The 15,334-nt window shown below is 38.7% G+C and overlaps 2 protein-coding genes across 2 annotated transcripts; both read right to left on the reverse strand.

The window, feature by feature from the left end:
• Window positions 1–1,386: 1,386 nt before the first annotated feature.
• On the reverse strand, window positions 1,387–7,681 carry ltb4r (leukotriene B4 receptor). Its single transcript, XM_051402454.1, has 4 exons — window positions 5,904–7,681; window positions 4,254–4,797; window positions 3,767–4,043; window positions 1,387–3,003 (listed from the first exon to the last, which is right to left on the reverse strand). Exons 2-4 carry the CDS (start codon window positions 4,748–4,750, stop codon window positions 2,626–2,628), a joined length of 1,152 nt encoding a protein of 383 aa, XP_051258414.1. The 5' UTR covers window positions 4,751–4,797; window positions 5,904–7,681; the 3' UTR covers window positions 1,387–2,625.
• Window positions 7,682–7,809: 128 nt separating this feature from the next.
• LOC127364699 (leukotriene B4 receptor 1) lies at window positions 7,810–14,620 on the reverse strand. The gene is made up of 5 exons (XM_051402486.1): window positions 14,453–14,620; window positions 11,104–11,655; window positions 9,922–10,122; window positions 9,735–9,775; window positions 7,810–8,851 (listed from the first exon to the last, which is right to left on the reverse strand). Exons 2-5 carry the CDS (start codon window positions 11,644–11,646, stop codon window positions 8,548–8,550), a joined length of 1,089 nt encoding a protein of 362 aa, XP_051258446.1. The 5' UTR covers window positions 11,647–11,655; window positions 14,453–14,620; the 3' UTR covers window positions 7,810–8,547.
• Between the last annotated feature and the right edge of the window lie 714 nt (window positions 14,621–15,334).

Genomic DNA, 15,334 nt, shown 5'->3' on the forward strand with positions numbered 1-15,334 from the left:
TTTAATTCTCCAGAATGTTAGTCAACCACTTCAATCAAACAAAAAATATGCTAAATGAGGTCACACAACCCACAACACCAAATCTTCTGCAGCATTGTCCTATTTATCTGCTTTTTTACACACTACAGAGCAACAGCTTCCTGTCATCAGTGATAGATGCTGACGTTGGTTAAGACTGAGTGTGTGTTGCATAGGAGAGGGTGGGAAATAATGAAATGAGCAACTACAATTATTCAGTCTTTTTAATATTTTTTGATCATATGCCATTGTCATTGAAGATGTTCTCTTCTGGCTGCCCTTTGACTTTTTATCTTCTTGCATTACCTATTCTATTAAAAACTAATGTCCTCAAAAGGTAAACACTCTAAAGTCAGTCATCAAAAAGATAGTTTTTGACATTTAGGTTATTTTAGAGTTTAGGGGAATCACCCCAAATCAGCAAACATTAGCTTCAAAGGTTATTTTGGTTATTTATCTTTTATGTGAGCGAAAACTGTTTTATTTGAGGTTCAGTCAGGAGAACCCAGACCTTATAAAAATGGTATTTTATGCCATTTACAACATGGTGTAAAGTGACTTCATTTAGGCCTTTGAAAACTAGGATTTATTCCCTTTTAGAAAACAGGAGGCTTGCATGACATTAAAACAGGGCCTTTCAAAGCATTCTTTCTATTCATTTTTATTGACTATTCTCTATGGCTTCATCTGACAAACAATATTGTGCAAATGATGTAAACAAAGCATTGTTTTGTAAAACTAAATGTAGACATTTCTGAATTCAGTGTGAACTTCCTGTATTCTGAACTTAACTTGCCTTTCTCAGAGTTTTGCGCAGTTGTTAATGGTTGGAAATGGTTTATTGACTGCTATGACCTCTCTGACTGACTGAAAGCATCAGAGACACCACAAGAAATATATGAGTCTGTGAATAGTGGGTCCTGGCCTCTTTAGATGGAGGTTTTTAACATTCATAAATGGGACCGAGCCTCTTGGTTGCTAGGTGCAGTTTAAACTGGTCATCATATAGTTGTGTATGCAGGATGTTCTTAGTCAAGATCTTTTGAAATCCATGTAATGACTCATCTTTTGTGTGACAATGTTTCCTTTTGGCTAGCGCAAAGTGATATTCAGCAAATTTGAGGCAAGCTCTGAATTTTGAAGGATATAAACCACATGAAATGTTGTAACTTGGCCGTTTCAGTCAGATCTTGTGAAACAGTGGATGAAATAGCGTGAAAGGAAGGATACTTTGATGAAATGTTGCTTACAAAATGTTCTATTCAGACAGAACAATTATGTAATAGCAATGCAACATCATACGTCGGTAAAGGACAATACTTAATGCAGTTGTCTGGAGCTCTCAATAATAATGCAGACCAGCAGAAATTCAATATTAAAAAAGCTTTATTAAGTTTACAAAGTGTGTCTTTTGTCTTTGACTACAAATGACCATACACATTACTATTAAATGAAAAAAAACATAGCCATTCCTACACATTTTAAATATATGTGATAATTTACATGTGATAGATTACTGCCATACAAAGTCAAAATCGTTGTGGCTTATTACAAAAAAATGGTTTGAAGTCATAAAATATACAAACAGATAGTAAAAAATGCTACATTTCTAGAACAACAATGCTTTGATTAGAAAAACACAAGTAAGAATGTTTTGGGTGATGGTTTTACGTGCGAACAGTCCTTTCTTCTCTGAACAAGACAGCTATGCTGGCGACTCTGTGAGGCGTGGTGAACACACACAGTGAACAAAATGCTAATGCTAGCATGGAAACAAACTCACAATTTATAACATTTACCATGTTCACAATCTTAGCTTAACGTGTTTACATGTACATGTAACATTTCTTGATTAACTGAGGCTCATGGGAACAATCCGTCCAAAGGTTGTTGAGGCATTTCATTCAAAACTGCATGCCAACCTCTGTATAAAATTTTGTGTCAATCCATCAAATAAATGTTGAGATATCTCAAATACTGTGACCCACTGGTGGCACGATCATTAGGATTCGTCCTCTGGGGATCGGAATTTTCAACTTTCCCGGCAATCTATCCAGTAGTTGTTGAGATATTTCCAGATTTCCATCTGGACCAAAGTGTTGGACCAACCCATCGACCATGTCACTAGCTTTCCATAAATATGTAGTCCGTTTCCTTCTTAATATACACAAACTTCTCACTCCCAAGTCGTCAAATATTGCCGATAATATTTTTATACTACGACACTTTATCTTGGCGACAGCAGTGTTCAGGAATGACGCTGCTGGGTTACCTACAGAGTCATATTTTGACATGACGGGCCACTGACGAACTGCAGTTTTGGATGACTTGGGAGTGAGGCCAGGTTGTATACACAATTAAATAGATATATACTCCAAAGAGCTTTCAAACTAAAAAGAGCCCATCTACTTGCCATGACATTTCCAGGAGTTTATTCTTCAACTAGCGATGAGCTGGAGCTTCTGTTGACAGAAGTGTTTTTATAACTGCATAGGCAACAAATGAAGCAAATAGCAAATAAGTCAACATAGTCTAATTATTTAAATTAAGAAAAGTAGTCCAAGGAGAATGGCTTGGCTTTGGAACATAGCATAGTTTAGCAGTCAGCTACTCTAACTGCTCAATACTGGCCAGAGTCTTGAGTTCAGGTCCGTCTGTTCCCGCCACACTGTTGCTCTCCTTGTTCTTGCCTTTGAAAGGCCTCCCCAGTTTGACTGACATTGCGTGCAGGACAGAGCTCTCATCTGGTGAAGAGCTGCTACGGCCGCTGCGGGCGAAGGTAGACGTGGTCCTGCTCTCCGAGTAAGTGCCCTCGAAGAGCTTGCCCATGAAACTGAAGCCAGCCTGGCGGATGTGGGAGCTGCCGGCGAACACGTAGAGGATGGGGTTGACAGCGCTGCTGAAGTAAGCAAAGGCGGTGACATTTGGACGGGCTGTTTTGGCAGCATTGATCACCGAGTCACTGCCCTGCAACAGACCGACCACCTGGAGGAGAGAGAAGGAGGTGGTTAGAGGAAGGAGGTCTGGTCAAAAAACATTAAGGCTGATAAAATTACTGAATAGCAGGTTACGTTGTCCTTTTTGCAATTAGTGTCAAGCTACTGTCCATAACATCAACACTCAACACCTCACTTTATTATTTCACATTAAAATTATATATGAGCAAAGGGAGGAATTATATACTTTGAGTCACTTGAAATCTTTAAATGTGAAACATCTGTGCAAGAGGTATTGAGTTTCATTGACACAGGAACCAATAAACAGCTACGTAAAACCAACTGAATTGACAGAAATTCACAGAAATGACAGAAAATCAAGATAAAAACCGCTACCTGGAAAGCATTTACATTCTAGTAACGATAATGGGTAATGATAGAGACATTGTCTTGTACTACACTATATACATATTAAATATGTCTAATCTTAAAAATTGTGAAGATGTGTGGTTGCATCCTTCCCAAACACATCTTTCCACCTTTTTTAGTTAAAAAAAGGTGCATTCATCCATGTGATTGCAAATATTTGTACTTCTTGTCCAGATAAGCATTATCAAAATGATGGAACATACACTTTTGTTTTAATATTTTAGCAAAATGTCTGCAGTTTGACTGATAATGATGACTGATAGTTGAAGGTTATTGCTCTGTTTATTCATCACAACAATTAGTTTGCTCTGAAACATCCTGTTATGGAAGCATGATTTGGACACACCCTGATCCTATCTACACAAAGCTAAATCAAAATTCACCTCTATGATGTTGACGATGTGATAGGGCAGCCAGAATATTGTAAAGGCACAGATGATCAGCAGGATGAGGCGGCTGCCTTGTCCTCTGCGCTGGAACTTGACGTTTTGCAGACGGCAGATGACCGAGGAGTAGCAGGTGTTGATGAGGGAGAAAGGCAGCAGGCAGCCCATGATGGTCTCAAACAGGTACTGGAAGATCTTGTGACCATTTTTATCCCAGTGGTATGGCACACAAAAGCTCAGAGTGATATTGTCTTGAACTGTCTTCTTCAGATTACTGTCAGAGAAGAAGAGGGGAAGAATATATAATAAAGTATAATCTGTTACAAGTTGCTTCAACACCATCAACAGATAATAAAGACAACCAACAATTTTGCAGGTTGTGGCAGACACACATATCACATATCATGTGGCAGCCACTGAAAACTCAACTACAAATTTAACAAAAGTGATAGGTTAAAAGGTACAAAGGAAATTTTTGTCTTACCTGCGGTAGAAAGGCATCGGCAGTGACAGAATGAACGCTAACACCCAGACCGTCAGCAGGAGAACCAACAGGGAGCGCTTGGTTCTCATTCTCTGGGACAGAAAAGGCCTTGTCACAGCCAGCCAGCGGTCCATGCTCATCAGGCAGATGAGGTAAATCGACACGTACATGTTCACACTTGACAGGTAATGCACCAGCTTGCATGCTGCCGAGCCAAACTCCCAGCCTCGGCCTCCAGCCAGGTAGCGCAGGAAGAAGGGGGCGCTGAGCAACACAAAAGCATCCGCCATAGACAGATTCAGCACCAACAAACAGGTCACTGAGCGCTTTTTCACCCGGCAGAGAACCGACCAAACCACAAAAAGGTTCCCGGGAAAGCCGAGCACAAACGCCAGGGTCAAGATGGCGATGCCGGCCTGGGCTGAGACGCTCATGGGAAGAGAAAAAGCAGCAGAGGAGGAGTTCTGGGAAGTGGTGGCGATGATATTGGATGCCATCGGAAAGACCTCTGATGAATCTGAGTTTGCCTCTGACAACTGTGAAACTTTTAAAAGACAGGCAGGAAGGAAACAGGATATTATGTATTACAGCTTGTGAGCTGTGTGAGAATGTGTGTCAGTTCTGAGAAATATTGCACAAGAGTATTTTTTAAATCTGTTTTATTGTATCTATACATTACATATTTGATGAACAGCAGAGTTTCCTATCATCATCAAACATGCATAAAAGACGTCAAAGGTCAGGGGCTGCCTCTGTGGAGGTAGTTCGCAGCAGCTATTTCTACATGAAATAGCAATGTCAGCCCAGGTCTATGATACTCATTAGGTTTCCGTTCCATTTAGTGTAGCAGAGCCTTTCCAGTAAGTCATTTTGGTTGTTTTTAAAGTGCTTAACAAATAAAGTTGGATTGGATTGGATTGGATCATGTGCAGTAACAGCACCCTGACTCTGTTTGACCTGAATGGAATAGAACTTTGGAATTCATATCAGTGGTAACACCTGTGTTTACCCTACTATTTCATGTCAAAATGGCTGCTGTGAAAAAGGTCTATAGATGCGGTGCCACTTCATACGTTTCTTATCATGTGACAAGCATGTGAAATAATCATTGTGTAAGATTTGCATGCAGCAAACAAGTGGAAAATTACAGAATAATAGTTTGCATGTAAAATTTTTCAGCGCTCTTTTTGACAGTGCAAGCTATTATTCTGTACATTATACAAAATGTTGATTGTTTAAATTCCTGCATTTTGTGTAAAAATGTTAGGGTTTGGGCCAATTAAATCCAATCTGGTCAATAATTTGATCAGTAAGGTAACAGTTGTGTTTTATACCACAAAATGACTAAGGAATGGAAAAGACAGGATCACTGTAAATGTATCAAACTTCTGTCTCACAAATGGTCATGAAGTGCCTTTTTCAAATATTAAATGTATAATGTTTTTTGACTTTTAATTTTGCCCTATTTATTTGATTATGATCAGGAAACCCAACTGCTGAGACTTAAGTTCCTCCTCCTATATATAAATTGCATGTTACAAGAGATGTAAATGTCTGAGTCTAACACTATGTTCTCCAGAGAGATACTATTAAAAACTTTGCTCTTACAATATTTGAATAAGTCCAGTTATATAAAACTCACGTACTGACCTTCAACTGTCGATCCCTTTCTTAAAGGCTCAGTGGTAAATTCACGCCAGACGTTTAGCAATTCCCATAAATTTTACACCTTGCCTGATGTGCTGCTAACTCATGGCTTTCCCTCTTTGCTTTGAAGACTTTGTGCGATGAGAAACAAAAAATATATCTATTGAGCAAGAGGTCATGTGAGGGGAAGCCCAGGACCACAGGAAACCAGCTCGAGCTCACTAGGTTTGCGATGAGGCCATTGTTCCTCCTACAAGTTGTATTCTGCTAGTGCATTATTATGAATATGACTCTTAAGCTGGTGCTGAATCATGAAATATTTTGACAAATTAATCATCACAGGCTTATAGCAATGAGAGAGAGCGAGAGAGAGAGAGAGAGATTGTATTGGAGAGCCATAAAATGCTGTGAAACTGGTATTGTTTAAAAAGAGCAGGAGACCGTCATGAAGGTGGATACGCAAGGGGGTTGGGGAGGTGGATATTCCAGTAAACTGTCTGGATCTTGTTAATACTTGAGCTTTAAATCATATCTCTACTGTTTGCATATTGTCAGTTCTCTTGCATCAGACATTTTGGCAGATGTACAGCATACTCCTCTTTCCACACCACCCATCTTTCTCAAGTTGCTGCTTTACATGCTTCATGAGGGACAAGATGTTATTGAAACTTGCGATGTGTCACATTTTCTGGTAAAGGTGCTTTACATCATTTTGTGATTTTCTGTATTTCATTGTTTTACAGGGGGCATGCTCACAGTGAAATATTAAAACATTCCATACTAAGGTTTTTATCTTTAAAGCCGCACTAATTCATATTTTCATGTTAAAAATTTAACAAATTACAATGAATATGTGTAACAAGAAACGGACCCTTCATTGTGACCAACCCATACAGAATAATTACCCATCAGCTCTATGGAGTGTTTTAGCGTCTTTCAGCTCAGTGTTTTGATTTACTCTCATCACTCTCATCATTCTCATTTCCAGCCTGTTAATGTATTACGCATATCGGTGACTTCATGCCTTCATATAATTTAAACTGGTGAGTTACATAAAAATTCATGCCTCGTACAGTTGTCACAAATGAGTAAATTTGTGGCGCAAACTGTTTTTTCTGCTGAAACCCCAAAATTTGGGCATTTTAACATGGGGCCTTATGGAGATTGAATTCAATTCCGCTTTAAAGACAGCACTACATACTAAAAACAACGTAAAAGAGAAGCAAACATATTAAATATTGTAGAAACAAAGTCAAGTACTTCCATCCAACTCTCTTGTGGTTATTTTTCCATGCTTCACTTTGCCTGCAACACAATGAAGCACTGAATAATCAAATAGTTGTACTGGCAATCAGATTGTTATTATTATCAGTATATAGGGAGATGCTTGCACTCATATTCTCACGCTTATATATCTATGAACTTGCATGCACACTACTGCAACCACACTGAGCATAAACCATAACTTCTCTTTCCTCCAGCTGTAACCTTAAGGGGCCAGGTTAATGTCATGCACTGATGAATGGTTGCTGCACTTGTTGCTTTGGCTTTGGCATTTCCCTTGAGCTGTTCTCCAATTGCACCTCTTGGCTCTCCTTTCTCTAACAGCTGACAATAACTGATAGCTTAATCCCTGTGTCTCTGTCCTTTCTCCATTTTGCCCTCCCCTTTTTTCTAAATATAGAGGCTCTGGATCAACCCTGTTGATGAAAGTAAACCTTAAAATGGTAACAAGGTTGACGGTAAGAAGGTTAACAAAAAAATGTTTTGTAAGAGGCTTAAAAGTTGTAGTTATATATTCTAAATTTCAAACTAATAACTTTTTAACTTATACTTTTGTCAGTGAGTTTGCCCTCTGTCAGACACTTCAAGTTCATAAAAGAGAAATGACACACAAGGTTTTGTGTAATTTAAGTCAATACGTTTTTATACAAACTTTTTTTTGGTAAAAGTAAAACATTCATACTGAGGGACAGGCCAGCTTTTCTTTTTTTTTTTTTTGCTGAAAAAAACTATTGTTGTATTGCTATTGTTTTTATGTAACAAAATGGCAAGTTCTCCTAAAGAACACCACAGTTTCAGTTCATTTTGATATTTCTGTGATTCCACGAAGCATTTTGACCAATAAAACATTGTAGAAACATAATGGCACAGATAAATCTTGCAAAAAATATATAAATTACAGTAACAGTAAACATGTACAGGAATAATGCACCACCTCTATTTAACGTGTGTCTATTGAATTAAACAGGGGTTTTGGGGTGGTGAGTTTTTTATATAAAATAGTTCAGAGCTGAGTGAGGCTCATGTATCATCAAATAAACAGTTCTGATGTGTTGTGAGGTTTAAGCACAACAATATCGCTTTGAAATCCATCAGGCGGCAAGCTGTTCCAGGATCAGTCATCCCAGTTACATCCCTGGTTTGTAACAGTATAATTTGGAAGAAAGATTCACATTATCCAGCAACTGAATCCGAAGTGCTTCTGAATCTTTTCTTGATTGGCAGGAACCAGCTGTGCATGATGAATGTGTGTTCCATATATTAGCAGTATTTGTTACTGGATGGAGATTTGTAGGCGTGAGTGGTTTAATGTTCCCCTACAGAGGATAAACACCAGCTTCAAGCCTTCTGCGTCTTGTGTCCTCTACTTACCATTCTTAACTGGTTTGACATGCGTGCTCGAATTGGTAACAGAGTCTGGATCTTTCTCCTTAAGCATGACTGCATCTGCCTCTTTGTCTTTGTCGCGGCTGTTCTGGCTGTTCTGTCGGCTCTTCCTGTTAGCTGAGTCCAGCCCTGTGCCCTCAAACAGGCGGGCCATGAACGCCAGTCCCTCTCGTCGGATGTAAGACTTTCCTGCAAAGAAGTAGAGCACTGGGTTGGCACAGCTGCTGATGAAGGCTATGGAAGAGGTGACAGCGCGGCTGCTGTGCCATATCTTATCCAACCTGTTGGGTGGGGGGAGAGAGCAGAGCATTTTATTAGACACAAATTACAATGTTTGATTTTTATCACGATGTACATAAAATGGATCGCAGACATTTGCATACTCTTTAATATTACTATACTACTATGATACTGTAATATTAAATTCAGTGTGAAAGGAATTGTTTAATATGAGAACTATAATTTACTTTCTTTCTGAGAGTAAGGTAAAAAGATAAATTCCACTCTCATATCTGTACATTAAGGCACTCTCATGTCTGTACCTTAAGGAACCAGAAAGTGATTAGCTTAGCTTAGCATATAGACTGGAAGCATTTCTAGTGCTCACCAATTAACACACTGTTAGCTGTCTATTTTTTTAATGAGCAACAGTTTATCCATGTGCCCAGGACTTTTGTTTTATGCAAAGTCTCTGTAAAAGTCATTTGCCAAGAAATAGCTGTAGCAATGTAACTCCCCGCAAAGCCACAAATTGTTTTTGCATTTCTGCGGTATTTGGGTACAATTTAAAAAAAAGGTGATATATGTTAATGAGCTTTAGAGGTTGAGATAGTCATAATTTTGAATACTGGAGAAGGTCAGGCAAGTGGTTTCTACTTTCATTATACAAAGCTAAGCTAAGCTAATCATCTCCTGGGTCTTGCTCCATACTTAACAAATGTTACCATGTATATTAATCTTCTCATCTAACTCTCAGAAAGAAAATAAGCCTATTTTCCAAATGTTGAGTGAGGTATTAAATGGCCCAATTTGACTACACTTGACTAATTTCTTTCCAACTGTACACATGTAAAGGATGACAGCGCTGACGATTGGTTTGTGGTTGAATTTTCGTTTTAGCTATAGCTAAATAAGATGTGTCCAAATTGTTGTGTCACCGCTTACTTATTTCTTATTGGACCTTCTGGACACAAAGCCGATGTAATCTGAGAACAAGACAAAATTGGTTAGTTAATAAAAGTGAAAAATTGATTGACAAATGGACAAATAATATTAAACCTGAATGCATGGGGAATACATTAGACTATTAGCCATAGTATACTTGGAAGAATGTGTTACTTGTGTGACATACTTGCACCACGTTGATTAAGTGGTAGGGCAACCAAAAGATGCAGAAGGTCAACACGATGGCCAGGATGAGCTTCTCACTACGAATTCGACGGCCAAACTTGGTCTTTTGGATCCGCCGTAAGATGCGTATGTAGCTGACTACAATGACCCCGTAGGGGATTAAAAAACCCAACACGAGCTCTAGCATGTACTGGAGAACCGTCTGTGCAGAGGAGATGAGATGAGAAAAAGGCAAAACTAGAATTTAATATTCGAATATTCTGCATCATGTGAACTCACAAGAAAAGGCAGCAAGATGTAGGTTTTTCAAAACCCAGGGATGCCAATAGGATGGATGTCTTACAATGTTGCCAAGTTCAAATCTCAAACTCAAAGAGAGAAGATTGTGATTGGTAAATTGATTTATGGAGATTATTAAAGAGAGAATGATTAGGGAATTCAGCAAATCTGTTTTGTTTTTTTCAGATTGAATGGTGTCGATGGTTTTGTGTGTTGCATCTTATGGGGTAATAGAGTTGCCAGCTTGGTATCTGGATGCCAACTGAAATAATTATTAGTTTAGAGCCCCAAAACTTGCCCTGTGGGTAATCTGGTACCCCAGTTCAACGTTACTGTTGAAAGTTCTGTTGGAGATATGAATGTATTATACTAGCAGTGGCTAATATAGTCTTGGGATGGTAGCCGCAAACAGAGATGAGGAGTGGGCATCGGCGGGGTTATGCCCGATCAGAACCACTTACTTAGTTAAAGAGATTCATGAATCTAGCAATGTTACATATTCTGTGTCTGAAAGGGGATTTACAATGCCGTCCTGACAACCCTTCCCAGGCTGTTGAAAACCATCTCACCCCATGACTCATAACAACCACCTCCCCCTACCTCTAGTCCACTGAATACAGAGAGACCCTACTGATATAAACCCACCATGTAACACTTGGTATGACAGTGAACAACCTGACTAACTGTCAAATTTAACAGAGTGTGAGATTAGTAACTAGGATGTAATAAATGTAGTAAACACAGGCTACGGATGACTGAAATCCTGAGATTCTGATGCAAAATGAAAACCCCTTCATACATTTTTCTTTTATTCATCTAACACATTTAGAAGATCTAGCAGCCTTGGGGGAGAGTGCATAATAGTTACTAATAATGTGAAGATAATAGGTCTTGGTTCACTCACTTCGTTGTCGCCATCATGGAATGATTCGCACACTAGCACGCCAGTGATCTTCTTCGGCTCCACTCTTCTGAAGATCATTGCAGGAACAGAAGCCACCATCACCAGCACCCACACCACTGCCAGCACCCGCAGTACAGTCTTCCGGCCAGTGATAAGACTGAGGCGCTGAGGCCAAAGCACTGCCACCAGCCTGTAGATGCTCATGAGCATGATGAGCTGGATGGAGGCGTACATGTTGACCAGGCAGAGGTAGAAGAGGACCTTACACATCACATTCCCAAACACCCACCTCTTCATAACCAAGTAGACAATGAAGAATGGGGTGAGCGCCATCAGAGAGCCATCAGCGATAGCTAGGTTGAGGATGAGAAGGGTGGTGACGGACTGCTTTCGGGCACGTGCCAGGATGCTCCAGATGATGAAGAGGTTTCCAGGGAAGCCCAATAGAAAGACAAGGGTCAGGATGAGGGCGCCCATAGTGGTGGCAGTTTGGTTATCCACAATGGTCTCATTTAGTGCACCGGAGGATATGTTAACTGCCATTTTTGTCACCTGCCAAAAGGGTAATATTGGTGAATGATTTTCCTCAAAGGTTTGACTCAGAATGTTTACATTTTAAGGGTTTTAAAAAACAGAAAATATAAAAATGTTAGATTTTTAAAAAAAATTCATTATATAAATGCAAACAAAGCAAACCTGAAAAGTGTGCTTTATAACATTTAGAATTATGAGGCTGTATTTACAGGGCACTTTTCCCCAAAAGTAACCAAAATATGAAACCATTCCAGTCCTGACACGAGCCTACTATTACAAACTGACTAATAAATAGCCTCACCGGTGACTCCTACTACATGTTTTATCTGGCACAGGCCTCCGTTTGACAATACACGTATGCCTATGTATTTCTGCAGGAAAGTGTGGGAGTGTGGCGCAAGTGTAACAGGTTTAAACGGAGATTCTTAATTCCTGAACAACGAGACCAGACATGAGCAAAAGGCAACAGTCACTGTGTTGGTGTCAGTATTTGAGCAATGATTATATCTGAGATTCATATTCTCTCTGTCTGACTTTATAGTTATAGTGCAAAGGCAACCTACAGTGCTATACATAAGGCAAAGAAATATGTTAGAATATGTAGAAATATAATAAAGACATAAGGTTTAATCAATGAAGGTAGAATAACATAAAAAACAAATACAGCAAAAATACACATGAAATATACACAGTATGACCAAAAGTCACCCCTTTCTTTAAGCTTTTTATCTTGTACTTCGCTTGAGTATTTACATTTTGTTACATTTATCTGATAGCTTACTTTTTAGATTGAGATTGTAAATACAAATTACAAACAAAATACGATGTATTGGTACAGACAACATTCTTAAAGAAAACACTTTTATGCATCATAATGCATAAAATTCAATCCATTTACATTATACCCCTGACAGAGGCCATTCTGTTGCACAAAGTGTACTTTTAGTTTTTATATTTTTGGCCTTCCCAAAAGAGTTTTGAAATAAAGTGGTCAATCACATATGGGTGTAGAGTTTGGATGTCAAAATAATGAAAGGCAGTGATGAAGGAAATATAAATTAGGTCGCAAGTTTGCTTGCATCAGGAAGTCGGTTCCATCCGTGTATAGCATAGTAACTACTGTGAATGCAACATCACCATGTTTGGCTCAAGCTGTCTGCTTCCTTAAGATCTAAGGGACATAAAAGGTTGTTAAAATCTTTAAAACACATCAGTGAACTACACTGTTGCACTGAATTACCTGTTCCCTCAGCTCTCGTATTTTTAAAAATTCAAATCATCACTCGTTCGACATATCTTGACTATTGGTTTCAGAGCACGCCCTTTACTGTTGATACTGAAACTATGTGGTGTCAGTACTCCTGATAATCACATATTCACACTGACAAACCTGTTTGATACCTAGCAAAGCAACTTGTGCAGTAATTATGGATTATTACAGTGTAAAACAGTGTGTAATTGGCTGTAGTGGTGAGTGCACACCATGGTAGTGTTACAGGTACAAACACAGATATTTATTGGGTTTTGAAGACATTTAGTACTGCACCTATTGTATATCCTGTATATACTATTTATATATGTATGCATATAGTACATGATGTTGCATGCTGTAAAAAGGGCGCCTTAAGCGTTTAATTTGTATCATCTGGGGGGTGGGGTTTAAAATATTGTGTTGAGAAATGAGAAAATAATTCATTCATATGGTTATGTTTGGGTTTTGTTGTTGGTTTATTTTTTTTTTTGTTTAATTATACACTGAAAAGAACAATAAATTAATTGATACACCACTTTTAAAGGCAGCACAAATATGCTTAGAAATAAAATAAAATGCATTTAGATAACAAAAACTGATAAATAGGTAAATTAGTAAGTAGGTAGGTACAAGACACAAATACAAAAGGCTATATGTGGTCAACAGAAGATGTGCTTTCACTATTTTCATAAAACAATATAGACACTGACCGCAAAACATACATTTTTGTGCTTATGATGGAACAGATAAAGTTTTTTTTCTACCACAGATGTTCTTTTCTTCATTAAATATTGTTGGATAAAAGCATTTCCACATCTCCAGGTTTCAGGAGGAAAGAGACACAATGAAATGTTACCGCATGGCCAGTGTTTACTGAAAGCCAGTCAAACCACATTAACAGTGACATCAAGGCAGCCCCAGCCGGTGAAACTGTGTCACATTGTGCAATGGCCCAACAATGAGATACTATAATCAGCGAGTCACTGTCATTGTGAGTCTTTTTTTTTTGTAGGTAGTTGTGTTTGTTTTGTTTTTTTATTCTTCCTTACAATACAGACAATTTAAGTTTTATTCCTTCCCCTATTTTTTTACTTTTTATTGTGTTTTGTACAAACAGAGCTACTTGTAAAACAACTAACCACATTACAGACTATGAAAACCTGACTGACTCAAAAGGTGTGTTTGTTTGTACTGTGTGACTCATGCACATACTTACTAAAACACACCTGTTCCACTCAAATGAAAATCATACATATAGAAACTGTTCAACAAATAGATTTCACAGATTTAGTTGCACAAATGAACATGTTATTTGATGTAATCACTGCTGTCAAATTAAAAGTAACACACAATTAAATGAAAACATACTGTATATTCTCAAAAATATACTGCAGCCAATTGCAAATTCTCAAATCCTCAAAAAGACACAAAAAGTTGATAGTTTCTCCTATACAGGTAGCAGTAATGCTGGTTGGTTGCATTGATTTGTTGACAGTTGGAACCGCAGTGTTGTTACCAACACAGACTGCTGAATAAGTGGCAGGAAAATGAGACAAGACTTACCAATTGATGGACTGCGAATCCCAACAGAAGAAAGGCGACACCGACAGCCGCAAAAGAAGTCTGAATCTGTGCTAAATGATATTTTCTTCCTTTTCTTTTTAGCTTTTCTTCTCCCCACGCTTTCCTCCCACCCACTCTCTCTCTCTTTCTCTGTCACTCGGCATTGATTGATTTGTTGTGCGTGCTGTAACAAGCCAGCGTAGTCATAGGGGGAAGGTGTGTCCCTATTACCTGACAGGCCTTTGCCCTGGCAATCTGTCAAGGAATTTCATCTGTGTAGTTTCAATTTAAAAGCTTAGTTCACCCAAAACTACACAAACACTTTACCCTTACGATATCTAGCCATGCAGATCACTGCTTTGAGCACCCACAAACAAAATTTGATTCTGTTGTATCAGAGTAGTAGTTGATATTTTAGCTTCAGATATCTCAGAACTGGAGCACATAAAAATCCAATTGCACTACATGGCAGAGTATGTGGACAACATTTTACACCCAAAGGGGATTTCTGAACATGTGGGAATGAATCTATCTGCAGCTATAACATCCTCTACTCCCCTGTGTGAAGACTTCAGATAGTCAGATATGGCAGCAGGGGTTTGCTTCTCATTCAGCCACAAGAGCATTAGTGCAGCCAAGTATTGATGTTTAGCAATAAGTTCAGGCTCACAGTTGGCATTCCAGTTCGTATCAGGAGGTGTTGGATCCAGCTAAAGTCTGGGCTCAGGTCTTTACACCAGAGAACCGTGCCTGTATGGACCTTGCTTTGTGCACAGGAGCACTGACACTGAAAACAACAAAGGGGCTTCCCTAAACTAGTCACAAAGTTGGAAGCACACTATTGTCTAAAATATCATTGCATGCTATAGACTTGACATTTCC

Source organism: Dicentrarchus labrax, unplaced genomic scaffold (assembly GCF_905237075.1).
Source record: "Dicentrarchus labrax unplaced genomic scaffold, dlabrax2021, whole genome shotgun sequence".
NCBI lineage: Eukaryota > Metazoa > Chordata > Actinopteri > Moronidae > Dicentrarchus > Dicentrarchus labrax.